The 21071-nt window shown below is 37.9% G+C and overlaps 1 protein-coding gene across 1 annotated transcript in view; it reads left to right on the top strand.

Annotated features, from left to right (window-relative positions):
• Positions 1–1058: 1058 nt before the first annotated feature.
• Positions 1059–21071, top strand: part of SGTB (small glutamine rich tetratricopeptide repeat containing beta) — a 43817-nt gene continuing 23804 nt past the window's right edge. Inside the window, exons 1-4 of the mRNA XM_029942337.1 lie at positions 1059–1175; positions 10622–10725; positions 14568–14637; positions 20202–20301. Coding sequence (XP_029798197.1) covers positions 1076–1175; positions 10622–10725; positions 14568–14637; positions 20202–20301 — 374 coding nt within the window. The 5' untranslated portion in view covers positions 1059–1075. The remainder of the gene's footprint in view (positions 1176–10621; positions 10726–14567; positions 14638–20201; positions 20302–21071) is intronic.

Raw genomic sequence — 21071 nt, 5'->3', positions numbered from 1 at the left:
GAGGCCCGGGTACCGAAAGGAGGGAGAAGGAGATCGATGTGTTATAGGGAGAAGAGGGAGAACACCGGAGGAGATTGGATATCTTCGTTTCCCCTCCGCTCCCCTTCCAACCCCAGTTCTTTTTTCACCTTCTGCCCTGGGGCCTTATTTAGTACTTGTAACCCCGTGGCCTAAAGACTGGGCTCGCGTTTACAATAAGCCTAGGAATAATAAACACCCTGGCGGCGGGTACCACACCCTGGTTTTGGATTAGGGAATCTGGGGAACAGATGGATGATGCGATTTAGTGGAAATAAGCCATTAATGCCGGCTGGCCCTGCGCCACTGTGGATGCAATAGTATTCCATGTGAATGAACACGACCGGGTGCTTCCAGCTTGTCCACGAGAGCACAGCTACTGCAGAGAGCACTGGTCGGTGTGTAGTATCCATCGACCTGGGCAATGATTTTCCGACATGTCTAGATTAAATAGAAATGCCATTTTTATTAAGAATGACACTCAATAGTTGCACAACTTTCATTAATATTTTCCTCCTCAGATAACAGTCTCAGCCTACAAAAGTTGGTGCAGCATAAATTATGCATACGTTAAAAAAATCTCATGAAATAGAGGAAGAGGCTCATTGTAGATCAGCTTCTGAGTCAGCAGTATGAAATCTCCCTCAACTTAGTACTGAGGCCTTTTGAGGATCTCTACTTCTGTATCTATACCCCTCTCCTTATCCCTATCTGTACCATATACACTGTTAAGATACAGTAAGATATCCAGTGAGCATCTAAGCTAGTGTTGTACATGTTTTAAGAAAAATTCTGCTTTGGCAAGTTTTAACATAATCTAATACTAGTGGGTCTAGTATTAGACTGGGTCTAGTATATGTGATATATTATCATAACAATACTTTGTTCTTCTGACTTTAAAAAGAAGAATGACGGTAATGCAGGTTTTGTTTTTGCTTTTTACTTTTGATGTAATTTATAATCCTTGTTATTTATAACCTTCCTGACTGATTCTTTAAAATAACTTAAATCAGTGTTTCCCTTTTTCTTATCAAGGAAAAGCGTATAAGCTTTTAAAATGTCCTCTATCAAGCACTTAGTTTATGCAGTTATTCGTTTCTTACGGGAGCAAAGTCAGATGGATGCTTATACGTCAGATGAACAAGAAAGTTTGGAAGGTAGGCACCTGCTTTTTATGTTCATTTGTATATAATTATAAATAAAGACTAAAATAGCTGTAAGCCTGACTTTATGATCTACTATAACAAAATCAAAATGTTTTGCTGATCTTTAAAGAAGAGAGATCCTATATCCATTCTCTGAGGCTTGTTTGGTTTTAATTAACAACACAATAGGAGGACTGTTGTTCACTTATTGAACACCTACTATGTGTCAGAACTATGCTGTTAAAACTGTGGGGAATTTTTTATTTATAGTAACTGTCAAGGTAGTATTATCCTCATTTAAGAGATAATAAATGAAACCAGATAGATTAAGTAATATAACAATGAAATGTTTGAGATTTAAATCCTGGTTTTTACTCTGAAGATCTTGTCTCTTCCTAACAGAACAGCATCTCATTTAGGATTAATATATGAAAATACCTTAGTCATCCTAAAAGCAGTATGTAAAAGTCTAATAATTACATCACCATTAAGCTCTAACAACTTTCTATTTGAGGATTTGAAAATGAGAGGCCTTTACCCTTGTTTTATGTAGGCTTTAACTATTAGATTTGGTAATCTGTAAAGTTGAGTGAGACTTGCGTGATAGCATCATGTGTTTCCTTGACACCATCTTTTCTGCTTCACATTTATGCATTATAAAACTTAAATTCAGTATAACCATGACCAGATTGGATTCTGCAGATGAGCTTTTGGAGGTTCAATGAGTATACTTTTCCTTGTGGCCTAAAGACTTAATTATTCAATGAGACAGTACATTTAGGGAGAATTTAATAAATTATAATGCAATTTGATTTTGTCATCTTGAAGCTATTTCTCCTATAAAGGGGATACCTCTATTAATTTTAGCAGGCGTTTCTATTGTGAATATGCTGTTAAGAGGTGGGGATGAAAATCGGGCATTTGCTCTAAATCTGCTTGCAATTTGGTGAGATGCTGTCTTTCCAGGTGGCAGTGAGAGGAGCAGGTGACACACAGTTGGAGAACATTGCAGTTGGTTCATTTGATATTAAGATCTTTTTGTCCTCGGTTAGACTATGTGAAGATAAAGGTGACTAGTTTTCCAAAGAAAGTGTTGGTTATAGTTTCTCGGTAGTAAATGCAGTTATTTAATAAAAGATGTTTCTTTCTAATCAAAGGCAGCATAATACTTTTAAGGGCAAGAAAGAAAATTGAGAGGTTTTTAATAATCAAGATGTTACGTCCTATTTTTAGGATGATCTTCAGCCAAAAATATGTGCCTTCATCTGTTTGTTATATATGGCAGTCAGAAATGGTGCCAATTGTTTTTGACCGACCCCTATTTTTGACTCTGTGAGTCTAATTTAATTCAGTATGAAATCATGTGGAGAAGTCTGCCCACCTTCTAGACATTTAAAAAAGCCCTAGGAAAGGAGCCTGAATTCTATTACCAGCCTCACCATAGTGGTGAACTATTATAGCCTTATCAGCTTTGAGCTTTTTCATCAGATTTGTCACCCACACCTAATTGTTGTTATCTACTGACATCTGTTTCATGTGGCTCCTGCCCTCTGTCACTCTTTCTAGTACTATTCCTGTCTTAATTCTTGGCAATTGCAGTGTACTCATAGGTGATTCTTTGAGTTCTCTCAACATTCTGTTCCTTCACCTCTCCTCCAGTGATCTCAACCACTCTGCTGCTTGGCCATACCCTAGACTAGTGATTCTCAACTCAGGGTGATTTTGCATTGTCTGGAGTCAATTTTGATTGTCACCAATGGGGAGTTGCTTTATGACATCTAGTGGGTAGAGGCCATGGATATTTCTAAACATATTGTAATACACAGGATGGCCCCCAGGAAGAAATCCAAAATGTCATCAGTGCCAAGGATGAGAAACTCTTCCCTGGACATTATCATTACTGAAACTACATTCTCTCTGTAATCTCTCTTGTCAACATAACACTTCCTGATCACTACTGCCAGTCTTTCCAACTCACTCCCTCTAGAATCCCTACCTCAATAATTCTTTGACCCTACCAATACCTCCAGTATGTTGATCTCTTATCTTTCATACCCCTATTCTTACCCCATTTAAATTTCATGGTTCATCATTATGTTCATGCATGGTATATCTACCCCTTTCTTGCAAAACCCAACCTTGTTTAAATTCAGCTCTCCACCTACTCTGTGCTCATATCCATGTGACTTTGTATAGATGGGGCAAAACATATAAATAACTTTGCCGACTGATCCCACTTTGATTTCATCACCATGAGCCTCAAGTGGACCTGTAATGCTGCCTGGCAATCACACTATCTCTTCAAAATTCATTCATACTTTTGCTTTCCCAGACCAGCACTTTGACACTTTCTCATGTCTTCTCAAACTCTCAAATCTCCTCCTTTGTAGTCACTTTTAGTTTATAACCTTCTTTCTTATTCTACCAAGAAAATTGAAGGAATAAGAAAACAACTTCCACAGACTCCCCCTACCCCATCTGTTCACACATCAGCATGTACACCCCTACATACTCTGCTTGCTTGCCTAACTATTACCATATGCTATGGACTAAATGTTTGTATTTTCCTCAAAATTCATATGTTGAAACCTAATGCCCAGTCTGAGCGTATTAATAGGTGGAGCCTTCATGATTGCAGTTAGTGCTCTTATTAAGTGACCCCATAGAACTCCTTTACTCCTTTTACCATGTGAGGACACAGTGAAGAGGTATCATCTGTGAACCGGAGAGCAGGTTCTCACTAGACATTGAATTTGCCAGCACCTTAACCTTGGACTTCCCAACCTCTAAAACTATAAGAAATAAATTTCTGTTGCTTATAAGCCACCCAGTTTATGGCGTTCTGTTAGAGAAGCTGAAACAAGACTAAAATACCATAGGTGAACCAACCATTGTCTTTTCCAAATGGAACTTCTCTACTGGCACACTGGATTTGATTCCATCCTGTCTCACCTACTCTGGGATATCACTCTAGTTCTTCTACCCTTCTTGTCTTACATCAGCAAATTTTAACTCTCTGTCGAATCATTTTTATCAGAATATACTTTTCATTATTTCTCCCTTCCTAAAAAAAGCAAAAACAACAGTTAATCACTTTTGCCAAATTACGCCCCTACTTCTGAACCACTGCCTACTTTTATTGTCTTCCTTTTGCTAGAAAACTCTTTGAAAGAATTATTTATACTTGCTTTTTAAAATTCCTCTCCTATTCGTTCTTATACTCATTCCACTTAGGCCTTTGCTTCAGTCTCTCCACCCATACTCTTCTCATCAAAGTCATCAGTAATTTCTGAGTTATTTAATTCAGTGGTCAAGTCTCAGTCTTCATCTGTCTTATTAGCTGCTGTTGATAAAGCTGATGATCTCCCTCATCTCCCAGCCCCACCCCTGCCCTGCTGTCACATATTTGATTTACTTGGCTTCCAGGATACCTTCTCACACTCTTTTAGTTTTCTTCTTGTCTTATTGCTTGCTCCTTCTGTCTCCTTTGCTAGTTTTTCTTCTTTTCCCTGATCTAGAGTGCCCAAGGTCTAGTGGTTGATCTACCTTCTCTTCATTATCTACACTTACTTTTTTAGAAAACGTTTATTCATTTTTGAGAGACAAAGAGGGACAGAGTTTAAGGGGGGGTGCAGAGAGAGAGGGAGACACAGAATTTGAAGTAGGCTTCAGGCTCTGAGCTGTCAGTACAGGGCCTGACAGATCACTTGAACTCATGAACCATGAGATGGTGACCTGAGCAGAAGTTGGACATTTAACTGATTGAGCCACCCAGGGGCCTTACACTTAGTTTTTTGATGATGTCATTCAGTTTCTTGACATTTAGCAAATACCTTCCTTCTGAACTACAGATTTTTATATCCAATTGCCTACTAGATATCTTCACTTCTATGTGTAATAGGCATCTCAAAGTGAACATTTCCAAGACTGAACTGAACCTCCCACCCAAAATCTGTTCCCTATCTCAGTTGATGGCAACTTTTTTTTCAGTTACTTAGGCCCAAAACTTGGGCATCACTTTGAAGTCTTTCTTTTAGACTCTGCATTGAATCAATTAGTAAATCCTGTTGGCTGTACCTTCAAAATATATCTAGAGTCTTCCTCCCACCTCCAGTGATGTCACCCATGGACAGAACCAGGTATTTTTCATCTTTTTTAATGTAATAGCCTCTAACTGGTCTCTCTGCTTCTGTCCTTGCAGGTTTGTTGACTATTCCCAATACAGCTCCCAGTGATATTTTAAAAGAGTGTGTCGGGAGCATCTGGCTGGTTCAGTCAGTAACGTGTGTGATTCTTGATCTCAGGGTTGTAAGTTCTAGCCTCATTTATGTAAAAATAAAATCTTAAATGGCTCCTGCGTGGCTGTCTGTTAAGCATCCAATTTTGCCTCAGGTCGTGATCTCATGGTTCATGGGTTTGAGCCTCATGTTGAGGTCTGTGCTTATAGCTCAGAGCCTGAAGCCTGCTTCGGATTCTGTGTCTCCCTCCCTCTCTGCACGCCACCCCCCGCCAACCCCCCGCTCATCTCTATGTCTCTCTTGTAAAAATAAACATTTTTTTTAATGTTTTATTTATTTTGATACAAAGAGAGACAGAGCATGAGAGGGGGAGGGGCAGAGAGAGAAGGAAACACAGAACCGGAAGCAGGCTCCAGGCTCTGAGCTAGCTGTCAGCACAGAACCTGACGCAGGGCTCGAACCCACAAATGTGAGATCATGACCTGAGCCGAAGTCAGAGGCTTAACCAACTGAGCCACCCAGGCGCCCCAAAATAAACATTTTTTAAGAATTACAAAAAAAAAAAAATCTTAAAAAAAAACCCGAGTCTATCATTTCTCTACACAGAATCTTGCAGTGACTTCCTCATGCTACTTAGTCATTGTTTAAAGTATTTATATAACTTGGGCTTCTGTGATGTGTTTTTCACAAACTCTTTCCCTTTCTCAACTGGCTTTAAGCAAATTGGCTTCCTTACTCTGAATACACAAAATCCTCTTTCCTAAGGGCTTTTGCTCTGGGTTTGTTTGTTTTGTTTTCCAGCTCAGAATGTTATTCTTCCAGATAGCAGTAATACTCCCATCTTCTTTGGGTTTTTGTCAAATCTCTCTTCTAAATAAGGCCTACCTACCCTGGGCATGCTGTTACATATGGAGCCTTTTCCTTGCTTTGCTCTCCATATTCTCATCTCTTCACTCTGTTCTCCTTTTTATCGCTTATAACTTAGCTCTCCACCCCTGTCTCCAAAAGTCAACCCCAAGAGGTCAGAGATCTTTTCTGTTTTATCCACCCATCTATGTAATGCATGAAGAAAAGTACCTGACACATATAAGTGCATGTAATATAGTGTAAGCACAGTCAACATGTATTGATTTGAATTGATGAATTGAATCAAGTGATTCTGGACATACCAGTTAGCTGGTCTATGTCTTAATTTCTAAGTTTGTTAAGGGAAACTGCCTGCCTTCTGTCCATCGGATAGATTTATTAGGAGAATCAGAATCAGTCATGGCAGGTAGCTAGCATATGGAAGCTTTTGAATAAAATGCTGTACAGGTAGGATGTGGTAGGTGTTGAAAAGAGTTCTGTCTGTCCTTCTGTCCTCCTCATCAGTACAAAACACACTATTATTGTTCGATGCTAAAGTGGAACAATAATTATATACAGTATTTGTTTGTATTTGTATGATGTATTCATGAGTACAGCCTCTTGAAAGGAGGATCGAATGTAATAATCTTTGTTCCATAAGTGAGAATCTTGAGGTAAAATTAAGATAAATTATTGTGCCCAGGTTATTTGATTTCTTCAGCTGGATAAATATTAAGGTAGTCCTGAGTTCTTGCCATATTACCCTCACCCCACATAATGCCACCTGCTTTTTTGTCTTCCTTTTGCTGGAAAATTCTTTGAAAGAGTGGTCTATGCCTTCTGTTTTGAATTCTTCTCCTCTTCTTTCTTGAACCTGTTCAAGTTGGGCCTTTGCCTCAGTCTCTCCATCTACACTATCATCATCAAGGCTAAACACTTTGACAACTAGCTTTACCTATCAAACAATTCTCTTTGCTTATATAGAGAATCTAAAATAGTCAAACTTATAGAAGCAGGAAGCAGAATGATGGTTGCCAGAGTTGGGGGAAGGAGGTGATTGCCAAAGAGTACAAAGTTTCACTCCTGCAGGGTAATCAAGTTCTGGAGGCCTACGACTCTGCCCATCATTAGCTGCTATATACTTAAGATTTGGTAGGAAGATATATCCTAGGTTAAGTGTTCTGACTACAAACATAAATACAATAATAAAAGTGAAAAGAGCAAACTTTGGGAGGTGATGAGTATGTCTCTTGATTCAGTGGTGGTAATGGTTTCATAGGTGTATACTGATCCTCAAATTCATCAAGTTGTAGATGTTAAATATGAATAGCTTTTCATGTGTCAACCATACTTCACTAAAGTGGTTTGAAAAAACACACCAAATAGTTGTGTTTCAAACAAAACAGCTGCCTCCTTTAATGGCTTTTAATTGTGTCTAGTATATACCAGGTATGTATTTTATGATCAGTGGCCACAGTGATAAGGAGCTAGACTGAATTGACTCAACTGGATAGAGCATAAAAATCCCTCAGTTACCACATGGACTTTTTACCTGTCGGTGTTTACCACCAAAGTTACATACTCTGGTTTTTGGTTAAAGACATGGTTGTGGACTATCCCTCTTTCCCATGGCTGTGAACTAATGTTTTGGAGGGGAGAAGTGCCCTTCTCTACAGATTTTATTGTTATTTCCTCTGTAATTGAACTATTACTTCCATTGTAAACAAAGTAGATTAAATTTATTGAATACCTACTATTTGCCAGATAAGTAAAAGTCAGAGATGAATAAGATATAGGTCTTATCCTCATGGAGACAGTCTAATGTGGGAGATAGACATTTAAGAGCATGTCCTATAGTGTGATAAGTAATATCATGTATCAGTACGTGTTGACATAGCACACTAAAGGAAATGACCAGTCTGATCAGGGAGGAAAGATACTGATCAAGAATAAATACATACACATAAACACACACACTTACCATTATTATTGTTGTTGTTTATATTAACTGACTTCATGGCAGTGGGAGCCTATTTTCTTGTGGCCCAATGTTTTTAGTGCTAGAACAACTGAAGTGTGAAAACAAGTGGTTGGCAAGAATAGAAGTCAAGAGGATAAGGAGTAGGTAAACAGTGAATTATTTTCTATGTTAAAGAACTTCTTGTGGTTGGTAACTTAGTTGTTTATTAATGTTTATTTATTTATTTATTAAAAATTTTAAATGTTTATTTATTTTTGAGAGAGAGAGAGAGAGAGACAGAGTGAGAGTGGGAGAGGAGCAGAGAGAGAGGGAGAACCAGAATCTGAAGCAGGCTCCAGGCTCTGAGCTGTCAGCGCAGAGCCTGACGTGGGGCTCGAACTCAAGGACCGTGAGATCATGACCTGAGCCGAAGTCAGACACTTAACTGACTGAGCCACCCAGGCACCTCAGTGTTCGTTTATTTTTGATAGAGAAAGAAAGTGTGCGCAGAGAGAGAGAGGGACAGAAGATCTGAACTGGGCTCTATGCTGAGAGCAGAGAGCTCGATGTGGGGCTCAGTCTCACAAACCATGTGATCATGATCTGAGCCAAAGTTGGACACTTAGTTGACTGAGTCACCCAGGTGCCCCAATTCGGTCCCTTTTCTAAGGAGAATTGTTCTGTGGGTAGTGAAAGTAATAGTATTCCTATTATGACCGAGGTTTTTCTCAGGGCCACAATTAATACATAATGTATCCTTTAAAAGTCATATACAAATATAAATGAACCTATAATCAGTCAGGCAGAGGGAGATGAATACTGTATGATCTCTCTTATTTGTAGAATGCTAATAAATAAACAAACAAACCAAGCACATAGATACTGAGAAGAGATTGGTGGTTATTAGAGGTATGGCATGGAGGTAAGAGTTTTTGTTTTGTTTTGTTTTTAGTTTAAATAAATTGCATAGAAATAATAATAAAAGTCATACACAAATATATGTGAATCTATCCCACACTGTTGGGGAGTACACTGGACACTTGGGCCACATTCTGATCTCGCAGAGACAGGGAGCATTCTCAAGATGAGAATCTGCTTCTCTTCACTGCAGTGAGTACTTGTAGAAAGGACAGGGTATCTTCGTTCCCTGTAATCGCCCTGGCTTGGACTCCTTATGTTTAGATCATTTAAGTAGGAACCCACCTGGTTTTCTGCTTCCATGTCCTCCTTCAGCTTGTCTTTCTAATCCATTCTCTGCATTCCTACCATACTTGTAGTTCTAAACACAAATCCACTTACATTACTCTCCTTCACTGTATTCTTTATGGCTCTCCGTTTGCCCATAGCATGACGCGCACATTCTTTAAGAATGTTATGTGAGGTGCCTTGTCATTCAGTAACAGGCATGCTTTCTAGCATCATCTCCCACCTCGTCTTTCTACCCTGTCTTTACCCTGGCCATATCAGTTATCTTGTCATATACCAAATGCAGATGACATACCTTACACCATTTAACATGCTGCGTAGTTTTGTGTGTCTCTGACTCCTGCTACTAAATGTAAGCTTCATCACGTGGATAATGATTTTTGTCTTTAGATTAACTGCTGTATTCCTACCACTTTAGAAACAACACCTTGCACATAGTAGGTGCTTAGGGTAAATTTGTATGCATGAATGAATTCTTTAAAGCCAACCTATCTTTATAATACACCAGGATTAATATTTAGTGCTTCCTCTGTGCCAGAAACTGTTTCTGTTACTATTTTTTGGTCTGGTTGAGAATTCTGTTTCTCACATTTAAAAAAGGAAGTTTTTGGGGTGCCTGGGTGGCTCACTTGGTTAAGCATCCAACTTCAGCTCAGGTCATGGTCTCACGGTTCCTGGGTTCCAGCCCTGCGTCAGGCTGTGTGCTGACAGCTCAGAGCCTGGAGCCTGCTGGGGATTCAGTGTTTCCCTCTCTCTCTCTGCTCCTTTCCTACTTATGCTCGGTTTCTCTCTGTCTCGATAATAAATAAACATAAAACATTTTTTAAATAAAAAAAAGGATTTTTTTGTTTGTTTTATTCAGAGCATTAGAACATTGGTTGATAATCAGATATTGGCAGCAAGAAGTAAGTTATTGTTAATGACTTGCTTCAGCAAGAATATGATGTAATAGATATATTGAGAAATTATATTCTAGGTAACATCTTTCTTTAAGTGAAGAATACAAAATCAAATTGTCTTCCTTCAACAGCTGGTCTATAAACAGAAATCCCTATGTAGCTGAACCATTTAGTTTTCCTTATGTTCTGTGATCATAAATACTGAATTACCACAGATTGCATGAAGTGCAAATTTCCACCAGAAAAAAAAAAGGTTGTTTCTTTTTTTAGGTTGCTAATTTTTTTTTCACTATTCAAATTTATTTCAAGTTGCAATTCAGTGCTTGGAGACAGTTTTTAAAATCAGCCCAGAAGATACTCATCTAGCAGTTTCACAGCCTTTGACAGAAATGTTCAGCAATTCCTTCTGTAAGGTAAGCTGTCACTGTTTTCTCCTTGGTATCCAATTTAAGTATGACTAAAATATTAAGTTGAGTTCTTAATATTTGAGTGGCCATGCCTTTAAGTAACTAACTTCTTCCTGGGTATAAGGGAGATAGTTCACATGGACATGACTTGGGAACTAAAATATAACTCCTCCAGTGTATTTTTGGTTTTCATATTAGTAGCTATTCTCATTCTCTCACCTTCTTTTATATTTAATGATATGCTTTTTAAGTCCTTCATAGTATCTGAGCATTTTTAGATTTCTGACATTTGAATTTACTTTCCCTTAAAGCATGAAATACAAGATGAAAAAATTTTCCTGTTTCTGAAGCAACTATGTAGAAATTGAGTTGAATCATCACTTTGAAGCAGATTTCATCAAATTTGGCCATTATAAGGGCTCTTTAAAACAGGGGAAGGTTCAGGCCTAATGTGCAAATGTAACACCGAAAACCAGGTTTCTGGTGCCTGCTCTTGAGAACTGTTTCCATGGTCGCTGGTTTCTGGCCTTTTCAGGGAACATGACCATAAATTTGAAAAATGTTAAGGAGACTGAGTGTAGGGCGTCAGGGTGATCTCCCATGTGTTTTTCGGTTGCATTTTGATGCCTCATGAACTCATTTTGTTATTCTAGTTCTGTATTCAAGCTTCAGTACAGAAGGAGGCACTCAGGAGAGAGGCTGAATCATGGAGTGTATTTTTAAGCCTGGCAGGGACCTTGCTGAGAATACCACACTGACTGTTTCTAGAACTTGTGAGAAGAGGTTCTGAGAGTTGCAGTGAAGACGGCAGTTTGGCAGTCCACTGTTCTCTCTATTCTTGGAAAAAGAATAATGCATTTATCACACAGATGAATTCTAATTATGTAACAACGATGTAAGGAGATAGTGACGTATCCCTGCACTCCTCATCAGAGAATTCCCCTTTTCTTCACTTCGGTTGCTATGGCTCTTTCATTGCCTGGGCTTCCGGCCTCCTCAGGGAACCCCATTTCAGTGGCTGGACATGCCTGTGGCTGAAGCCGACCTTCTTTAACTCCTAGATGCCCACGAGGCCTGTGCTGGAGACACACTTGGATGGGCTCACTCCTTAGCTCTTTCGCCCTGTTGGCCGAGTACTGAAGATATTAGTATTTTTCTTTACCTCCCAGAAAGCTCCAATTGACTTTTGCACTCTGTTTAAATAGAACTCTGTTTTTGTGTGTGTGCCTCTCTTACTATTTCTCTCTGATTGTATTTAATTGTAAACATTTTTTACTTGGTATTTTTTAAAATATAATTTCTTAAAACTGGCTCCGTTGTGTTTCTGCATAGTGTTATTTGTGGTTATCCCTCCTTTGTTTATTCCTATTCAACAGCAGCAACTTCATTACATATGTGTTTGCTAGCACAGTACAGCAAACAGAGTCTAAAACTTGCCCAGAGCAGCTTAAGATTGTTATAATTAAAGAAATTATTTGTCTCTCTTCAGCCATAAAAAAGAAGGAAATCTTGCCATTTGCAACAACATAGATGAAGCTAGAGTACAATGTAAGTGAAATAAGTCAGAGAAAGATAAATCCCATATGATTTCACTCATGTGGAATTTTGAAAACAAGCAAGCAAAGGGAAAATAAAAAGGGAGACAGAGACAGACCCAGAAACAGACCCTTAACTACAGAGAACAAACTGATGGCTACCAGAGCGGAGGGGGTGGGGGGTGGAGGATGAAGGAGCGCACTTGCTACAATGACCCCCTGGTGATGTACAGAACTGTTGAATCACTACACTGTACACCTGGAACTAGTAGAATATTGTATGTTAACTAATTGGAATTAAAATAAGAACTTAAAACATTTTAAATTATTTCTCTCACCAAGTGTCCATGGTTGTTAGGCCTGTCATTTTAGTTTCAGGATACTGGTCGGCCTCTTCTGTTCCACCCCCCCCTCACCCAAATTAAATTTATATACTAAATGAATTCATTCTTTTTATATAAAGCAAGTAACACTCATCCCCAAAACATGGCTTCCTCAAATGCATCTAATGAATATGAGAATTAGTTTTCAAAGTTATACAACTGTGGCAATTTTATTAAAATAATTCAGAAGAATTTAGAAGACAGAATGGATTAGAATCCATTTCTCAATATGCCATTTTTCTGGCTCAAAAAGTCATTCCCTCAATCCCTGCATTAGCTGCCCAGCCTTATTAGAAAGTGTGAAATAGAAGAAATCCTGAAAGCAAGTACTGCAGGCCAACAATGTATCTTTGAACTGTACTTACATCCTATGAGACTATAAGTTTTAAGTAGTGACCTCTAGTTATAAGGATTCCTATATGGATTCTATACATTTTTATTCTAATAACTTTATGTTTAGAAAAACTGATCAGTGTAGAAAGATTAAAAAAAGAACTCAGATACTTTATTAATGATTTTGTACTTGTGAATATTTGTATGTAATTAGCAAAGTATATTTCTAAAGTTAGAGCTGTCACGTTTATTGAAACTTTAGTCAAGAGAAAGATAATGGTGAGGGATGCCTGGATGGCTCAGTCAGTTAAGGGTCCAACTCTTGGTTTTGGCTCAGGTCATAATCTCGTGGCTTCGTGGGTTCAAGCTCCACATTGGGCTCTGTGCTGACAGTGCAGAGCCTGCTTGAGATTCTCTTTCTACCCCTCTCTCTGCCCCTTCCCCACTCGTGCTTCTCTGTCTCTTTCAAAATAAACAAATGGTGGCTATATTCTAAATGTAGTACATAGGTATATTAGCTACAAATTATGCTTTCTTGAAAATTGTAGACTTATTCATGAACTTCAGAGTCCAGTGTAAAAGCAACACAAGAAAGATCTTTCAAGGGGCACCTGGGTGGCTCAGTCAGTTAAGCTTCCAACGTCAGTCATGTGATAATCTCACCTGTTGTGGGTTTGAGCCCCATTCAGGCTCTGTGCTGACAGGTCAGAGCCTGAAGCCTGTGTTGGATTCTGTGTCTCCCTCTCTCTATGCTCCTCCCCTGCTTGCACACTGTCTCTCTTTCTCAAAAATAAATAAACATTAAAAAATATTGTTTAAAGGTCTTTCTAAAATGGAAAAATACATTGTATTCCAATTGCCACTCAAGATATTTCTGAATATCTCTTTGGTTTGAACATTAGTAATGCAAAAGAGGTTTGAGGATGATAGTAGCTACTGAAAACAGGAAATTTACATTGCTTTTTTAATGATAAATTAATATATGTCCATTGTTTTTAAAAAAAAATTGGTCCACATGGAAAGATAGAAAGAAGAAACTGAAAATTTTACCTCTAAGTATTACTGTTAACTTTTTTCGTTAGACCTTTCCTGTCCTTGTTTTCTTAGCCTGTGTGCGTGTATATGTGTATATGTGTATATGCACATAGTTAAATAATAGAATCATATTATTAATGCTTCTTTTTAAAAACTGTGGATTTGACTTAGGATATCTCTTTAGATATTAAACATGTTTCAAGATTTTTATTACTATAAATAATCTCTTGAATATATTTCTATTCCTATTCTTTGTATACTGATTATTTATATTTGTTCATGAAGTAGTGTTTTTTGATAGAGGAAAAGCAAGTAAAAAAATTTGATTTACATTAGCCTGTTATCTTCTAGAAAAATTCTACATAGTCATTTTTCTAAAAAAAGTATGTGAGAGGACTTTCTCCCTATTTCTTTGTAACACTATTATTTACAGTCAGATTTCATCAGATGTAATTATAGGTGATTTACTATAATACAGTTTATTATTATTTATAGTTCTGTGGGATGACTTTTTTATGTGGGTAAATGGAAACACCATACATTGATTTTTATTTAATTTCAGAATGACATTTTGCCTCTCTCAAATTCAGTGCCTGAAGATGTGGGAAAAGCTGACCAATTAAAAGATGAAGGTGAGTATTTCATAGAGATATTAGTATTTGGTAAAACTTCATGAAACTCAGGAGAAAGTGACTCTGCCAATTGGTAAGACTCTGATTTACACTGCCAAGTCTCACTGTCATAAGTTCACGTGGTATTTGTGAAACAGAAATGAAAGTGATAGGGAAGAAGCCTGGAAACCTAGAATGGCTGAGAGAAATAATATAGTTATACCTTCTCTCAAGAGAAGCAGATCTGCTGTGAATAAAACTGCAAAACAAGTAATTTAAGGGGTGATTACTTATAACTGAATTTGCTACATGTACTCTGGGATTCCAAATTTTTTTTTATGCTTGAAGAAAGGAGAGAAGAAATCGGCATTGCAAATTCTTTTTTATGCTTGAATAGAGGAAAATAATTTTCAGTATTATTTTAACTTTTATATATATTTAGTATTTTTGAGTTCTTTGATATTTCTTAATATGTGTATATGGTGCTTGACTTAAGTATTTATTACCACATTTGACTACTACATTATTATACTTTTTAATACTGGCTCTTGAGGCATTTTTGGTTTTAGTAAATAAGTCAGTGTTGAGGATCTGTGATTAGTTTTTTCTGTCATGGCATTTATGTTATGCTATAGAGGAGAGTTAGGTCAGGCACACAAGATTGGTACTAAGAAGTTCTAGGGAAGAGTCTTGTATTAGCAGTGAATGAGAGCCAAACATTCCCTGTCCTATAGGCAGGGATTTTTAGGGAATATGCCACATTCAGAAGCTATATAAAATTGGTTCAGAACCATTGCCTGGACTTTAGACTGAAGAAGGCAGTTTAGTTAAAAGCAAGACAAAACACAACAAACACAATCACTTGATGTCTAAAAAGATAAATATGGAGGAGAGTATGCCATTCCTATTTCTTGGGCCTTATTCTCTCTATTAAAGTTTTATTATAAATATACATCTATATCACTGTTTTTTTAAAATATGGCACTTTTTTTAATGGCCACATAGTAATCCATAGTACTGTTAGACCATGATTTACCTACCTAGCCAGATAATTTTGTAATCCTAGATAACATTGTCTTAATATCTTTGTCTACATTTTTACTATTATGTGATTATCTTCATGGGATTACATTTTGAAGTTCTGTATCTCCAACAAATAGACTGATGTCAATTTTCAATTTCTTACTTCCTCTGAGAAATTATGCTATTACAGTGGCTTAAAATTTTAGAATAGTATGATTTTCATAAATTACATGCAAAATTAAGTAACAACTAGATCCTTGTTTTCATTTGAGTTAAGAGTAATCCCCAAAGAATTTGGATTTAAACCATCCAGATACAAGTGCATTTTTCATATGTTTAGTTTCTAGTTGAAACAATTTAACCTGATTTTTTTTTCCCTCGCTCTGAGTTTTCTAGTGTGTGAAATCCTCTGTGACACACTGTATTGTCTATTAATGCTTTGCTTCTAAAGGTCTCTTGGTTTAGGTCTAATAATGGTATTGAATAAATGGCAAATTGAAATTTTATCTTTGGCCCTCATGTTCGCTCCCTCTGAATGCAGAACACTGGGAGATTGCATTCCCCACAGAGTTTGCTTTGATGTAATGGATGTTGGTAAGATGAGGGTTGGGAGAATGTGCAGGCTGAGACTCTTACGGCTCCAGCATGGGTAACTGAATTACTCACTGCTTTCCTCTTGAACCACAAAAGCTTTCATTCTTTTTCTTTCTTTTTTTAATACTAGAGAGAGAGAGAGAGAGAGAGAGCATATGCATGACCAGGAGGTGGGAAGGGGACAGAGGGGGAGAGAGAGAGAGAGAGAGAGAGAAAGAGAGAGAGAGAGTGAGAAAGCAAGCAAGACTCTCAAGTAGGCTCCAGGCTCAGCACAGAGCCTGAAGCAGGACTCAACCCCACACCCTGGGATCATGACCAGAGCTTAAATCAAGAGTTGGACATGTCACATCTGAGACATGTTACAGACAAAGTTAAAGCAGTTGTTATTTTATACAGGTTTTTATTCATGTGATCACTAATGGGTGCTGTAGTTTGTCAAGCATAAGATTTTTGCAGGTTGCCTGTTATACTTATCTGTGTTAATCAAGGCTTCTAGCCAGGTAGTACCTTCCTAAAAGGTGTCTTTCAAATATTTTTGTGTGCTTCATTTGTAAAGAGTTGCAGTAAGTTGAGACAAAACCAAGATGGTTTCATTTCTGTGATTCCCTGACATATCACACAAATATGGACATAATTTGTAGGTTGTCTTTTTTTTAATATTTATTTTTGAGAGGGAGAGGGAGAGGAGGGAGAGGAGGAAGAAGGAGAGGGAGGGGTAGACACAGAATCTGAAGCAGGCTCCAGGCTCTGAGCTGTCAGCACAGAGCCTGACACATGGCTGGAACCCATGAACTGTGAGATCACGACCTGAGCTAAAGTCAGACACTTAACTGACTGAGCCACCCAGGTGCCTCTTATACGTTGTCTTGATAATTAAAGGAGACAATTTTATAGGAGAGTGCCACATAAGTATAAAGTGCTATACAGTGTTCAGTTACATCTATCTTTACAAATTTCTTCTTTTATGTCCTGAATATTTGCATATTGGATATTTTGTGACCTGAGGCTTATTGTTAACATGTATAAATATATATACATGTTATGTGTGTGTGTGTATATATATATATATATAGTGTATATACAATATAGTTTGTAGACTTTTGGTATGGTGGTTTACGAGAAAAGACATACAATAGATTTTAATAATAATTATTATTATTATACCACTCTACTACCAAATGATCTGCCAGAGCTGCTAACTCAGGAAAGAAACAGGTGAGCTCTGACACTGGGGGGCCAGCTGCTCTGTCCCCTGGAATCTCAAGGGGGCTGCACAGTCAGAAGCAAAGCTCCTGGCTGGGTTTGCCAACACGCTTGCTGAACAAACTCAGGTAAACTCCCAAACTTGTTTCAAGAGTAGTCAATAACTCAAAAGATAAGGGTTTGGAAAAGAGAAAGGAGAAATTTACTTTGGGTGCCAGCAGCCAGAAAAGGTGGCATGCTCAAGCTTTTACGAGTGCCCACCTCTCTGCCCACAAGGTGGACACCGAGAGTTTTACAGGCAGAGGTTCAGAGGGGATGTGCTAGAGAGCCAGGAGCAGTGCCTGATCACCGCTGGGGATCAGTATGTTTTCCGCATGTACCAAGGGCAGGGAAAGGGACTTGAGAGGCGTCTTTTAGGCATGACCTTGCTGCTATTAGGGCTTTTCTAGACTAGCAGTTGGAATGTTCTGGTCATTGCACAACACCTTCATCATTGCTTCCATAAAATGTGATAAGAAATAAGAACAATGCATTTTGGTTAGAGCATGAGATAAATAGTCTTGTCATTTTCTGGTTTTAACTATTAGGGTCTATCATTGATAAGAGGGCTCCCTAAGATCCCCAAGACAAAAAGGCCCAAGAACAACAGGAAAATCCACATAACCCAGAAAATTTAAATCTTTTACTTGGGTTAAGCAAATCTATTTCAGTACCTAGGCTCCTGTAGTTAATTTCTTGCTCTATCATTAAAACTATGTCATCCTCTTAGCTTCCTTAGAGGCTTTATATTCATTACTTTTTGGGGGTGGAGATATAACTTAGTTTTTTAAATTATAGAAACAGCTTTATTGTAAGTAAAATTTACTCCTTTAAAGTGTACAAATTCTGAGGCCTGGGTGTCTGGCGCAGTTAAGCGTCTGACTTCGGCTCAGGTCATGATCTCCCAGCTGATGAGTTGCCACCTTGCGATGGGCTTGTGCTGATGACTCAGAGTTTTGAGCCTGCTTCAGGTTCTGTGTGTGCCTGTTTCTCTGCCCCTCCCCTGCTTGCACTCTGCCTCTCCCTCTAAAAAATAAACATTAAAAACAAATTTCTTAAGTGTACAAAATCATTGGTTTTGTAGTATGTTCACAGAGTTGTGCAGCCATTTTCACAATTATAGAGCATTTTTATCACACCCAGAGAAACCTGTACCTATTAGGCTAGTCTTTATATTCGTTTCTGGTTTTTTTTTAATGCAAGGTGAAGGTCTGTTTCTTTTTTTTTTTTTTCATGTTTATTTTGAGAGAGAGAGAGAGGGAGAACGAGCAGGAGAGGGGCAGAGAGAGGGGGAGAGAGAATCCTAAGCAGGCTCCCCACTGTCAGAGCAGAGCCCGACTGCAGAGTTCAAACCCACAACAGTGAGATCATGACCTGAGCTGAAATCAGGAGTCTGAAGCTTAACCAACTAAGCCTCCCAGTCACCCTTCATTTTTGATTCTTAATTTGCAGTAACTTTTACATACTTTTAGATCCTTTTGTCTACCTGCCTTTCCTTTAATCTTCCTGTTCTGTTCCCTGAAAGTTATACTCTACTCCTCCTGTCAGGCAGCCAATGATCTATTAAAAGCCAAAGCTAATAGGAGAGCTTCTAGTTTAGAGAAAGCTGGGAGGAATAACAAAGGCTTTTTTGATGTAAATCCTTCCTCTTAATCCCACTGTTTTAAAATTTCAATTTTGAACAGTGGTTCATAACAATGAGCATTCCCTTTAATGGAATACAAAAGATAGCCAACAGGTAATCCCTTACTTTGCTGGCTCGTTGTTAATTCTTTCTAGAAATTAATGCCCAATAGTCCCCTTTAAGAAATCTATCTCTGGAAAGGGTAGCACAAAAAAAAATACAATCTTCCAATAACAAATTTACGTGATTAATTTTACTGGCTTAGCCACACAGCAGAGTTCTGAGATTTGGGCTATTCATCAGGTTTTGGGTTTTTTTGTTTGTTTTTGTTTTTGCTTTTGTTTATGTATTTTGAGAGAGAGAACGCTGGAGGGGGAGAGAAAGAGGGAAAGAGAGAATTCCAGGCAGGCTGCACACTGTCAGCCTGGAGCCTGACGTGGGCCTCAATCCCATGAACCCTGGGATCATGACCTTACCTTAAATCGAGTGTCAGATGCTTAACTGACTGAGCCACCCAGGTGCCACATAGAAGGTGTATGTTTTGACTAGGGAGGGAGTAGATAATGACATGATGATTGAGAAGGTGGTAGCACCTGGAATAGGGTGGGCCGCTCTAAAAGGAAGGAGGGAAATTGAGATAAGGAAGGTGAGAAGAGATTAGATTTTGCAATGAGATATGTATAATTGTTGCATTTACTCACTTATTGAAAATAAGTGAATAATAAGGTATACAAACATTAATTGTTTTAAGACTTTACATTATTAAAGTCATTCTAACACACTGATAAGGAGTGCCAACTGTATAGTAAAATATAATATTTATTTCTGGTGCCACTGAAAAATCACATTGACTGGGCGCCTGGCTCACTCAGTTTGTAGAGTATACGACTCTTGATCTCAGGGACGTGAGTTCAAGCCTCACACGAGGGTAGAGTTTATTTAAAAAATTTAAAAAAATCACGTTGCTAACCTTCCTATTACTGTAGTTTTCTATGGTTAAAATGTATCTTTCAGACTTTTGTATGTGTGTATTGTGCTTATGGTACATATTGATTATTTTATTTTACTTTATTTATTTATTTGTTCATATTGATTATTTTAGGCAATAACCACATGAAAGAAGAAAATTACGCTGCTGCTGTGGACTGTTACACACAGGCAATAGAACTGGATCCAAATAATGCAGTTTATTATTGCAACAGGTAAACTGACATTGTTGTGGCAGGTTTACAGTTCTCAAACTAATTTGTATTAGTAGCGCTGAATATTTATTTTGAAATAAATTTATTTTGTAAAACTTATTTTGAAAAATTTGAAAGTTCAGAAAAGTATAAAGAAGGAAAAATCACTCTTAAAATCACCACTCAGAGGTAGTCACTGTTATTAACTAGCCTGTGGCATATTTTGTTTCATCTGTCATCGATTTTAGATTCATTGTTATTCAGTAGGCATATCACAAATGTGTCCTTATTTTCTTGAAACTCTTCATAAACATTCTTTTTAAAAATTTTTTTAAATGTTTTAAAATTTATTTTTGAGAGACAGAGAGAGACAAGGAGAGCAGGGGAGGCTCAGAGAGAGAGGGAAACACAGAATCTGAAATAGGCTCCAAGCTCTGAGCTGGCGGTCAGCACAGAGCCCTATGTAGGGCTCGAACCCACGAACCGTGAGATCATGACCTGAGCCGAAGCCAGACGCTTAACCGACTGAGCCACCCAGGCACCCCTATAAGCATTCTTTAAATGGATACAAATTAGTCTATTATTACCTCTTAATCTTTTTTATATTTCCAGCACCTATCATTGTGGCTGTCAAACAAGCACTAGTTATTTTTTAATAAAGGTATAAATGTACCTTATTTTTCTAATGTATGTTGTATAACTGCTGACGTACTGGTAGACTTTGAGATTGTTCCTTTTTTTTTCAATATGATGACGTTGCAATGAACATCTTTGTTTCTCAAATTATTTTC

This window comes from Suricata suricatta, chromosome 6 (assembly GCF_006229205.1).
Source record: "Suricata suricatta isolate VVHF042 chromosome 6, meerkat_22Aug2017_6uvM2_HiC, whole genome shotgun sequence".
Classification (NCBI taxonomy): Eukaryota; Metazoa; Chordata; class Mammalia; order Carnivora; family Herpestidae; genus Suricata; species Suricata suricatta.
The sequence above is the reverse complement of the archived record's forward strand: the minus strand, read 5'-3'. Positions and strand labels throughout refer to the sequence as shown.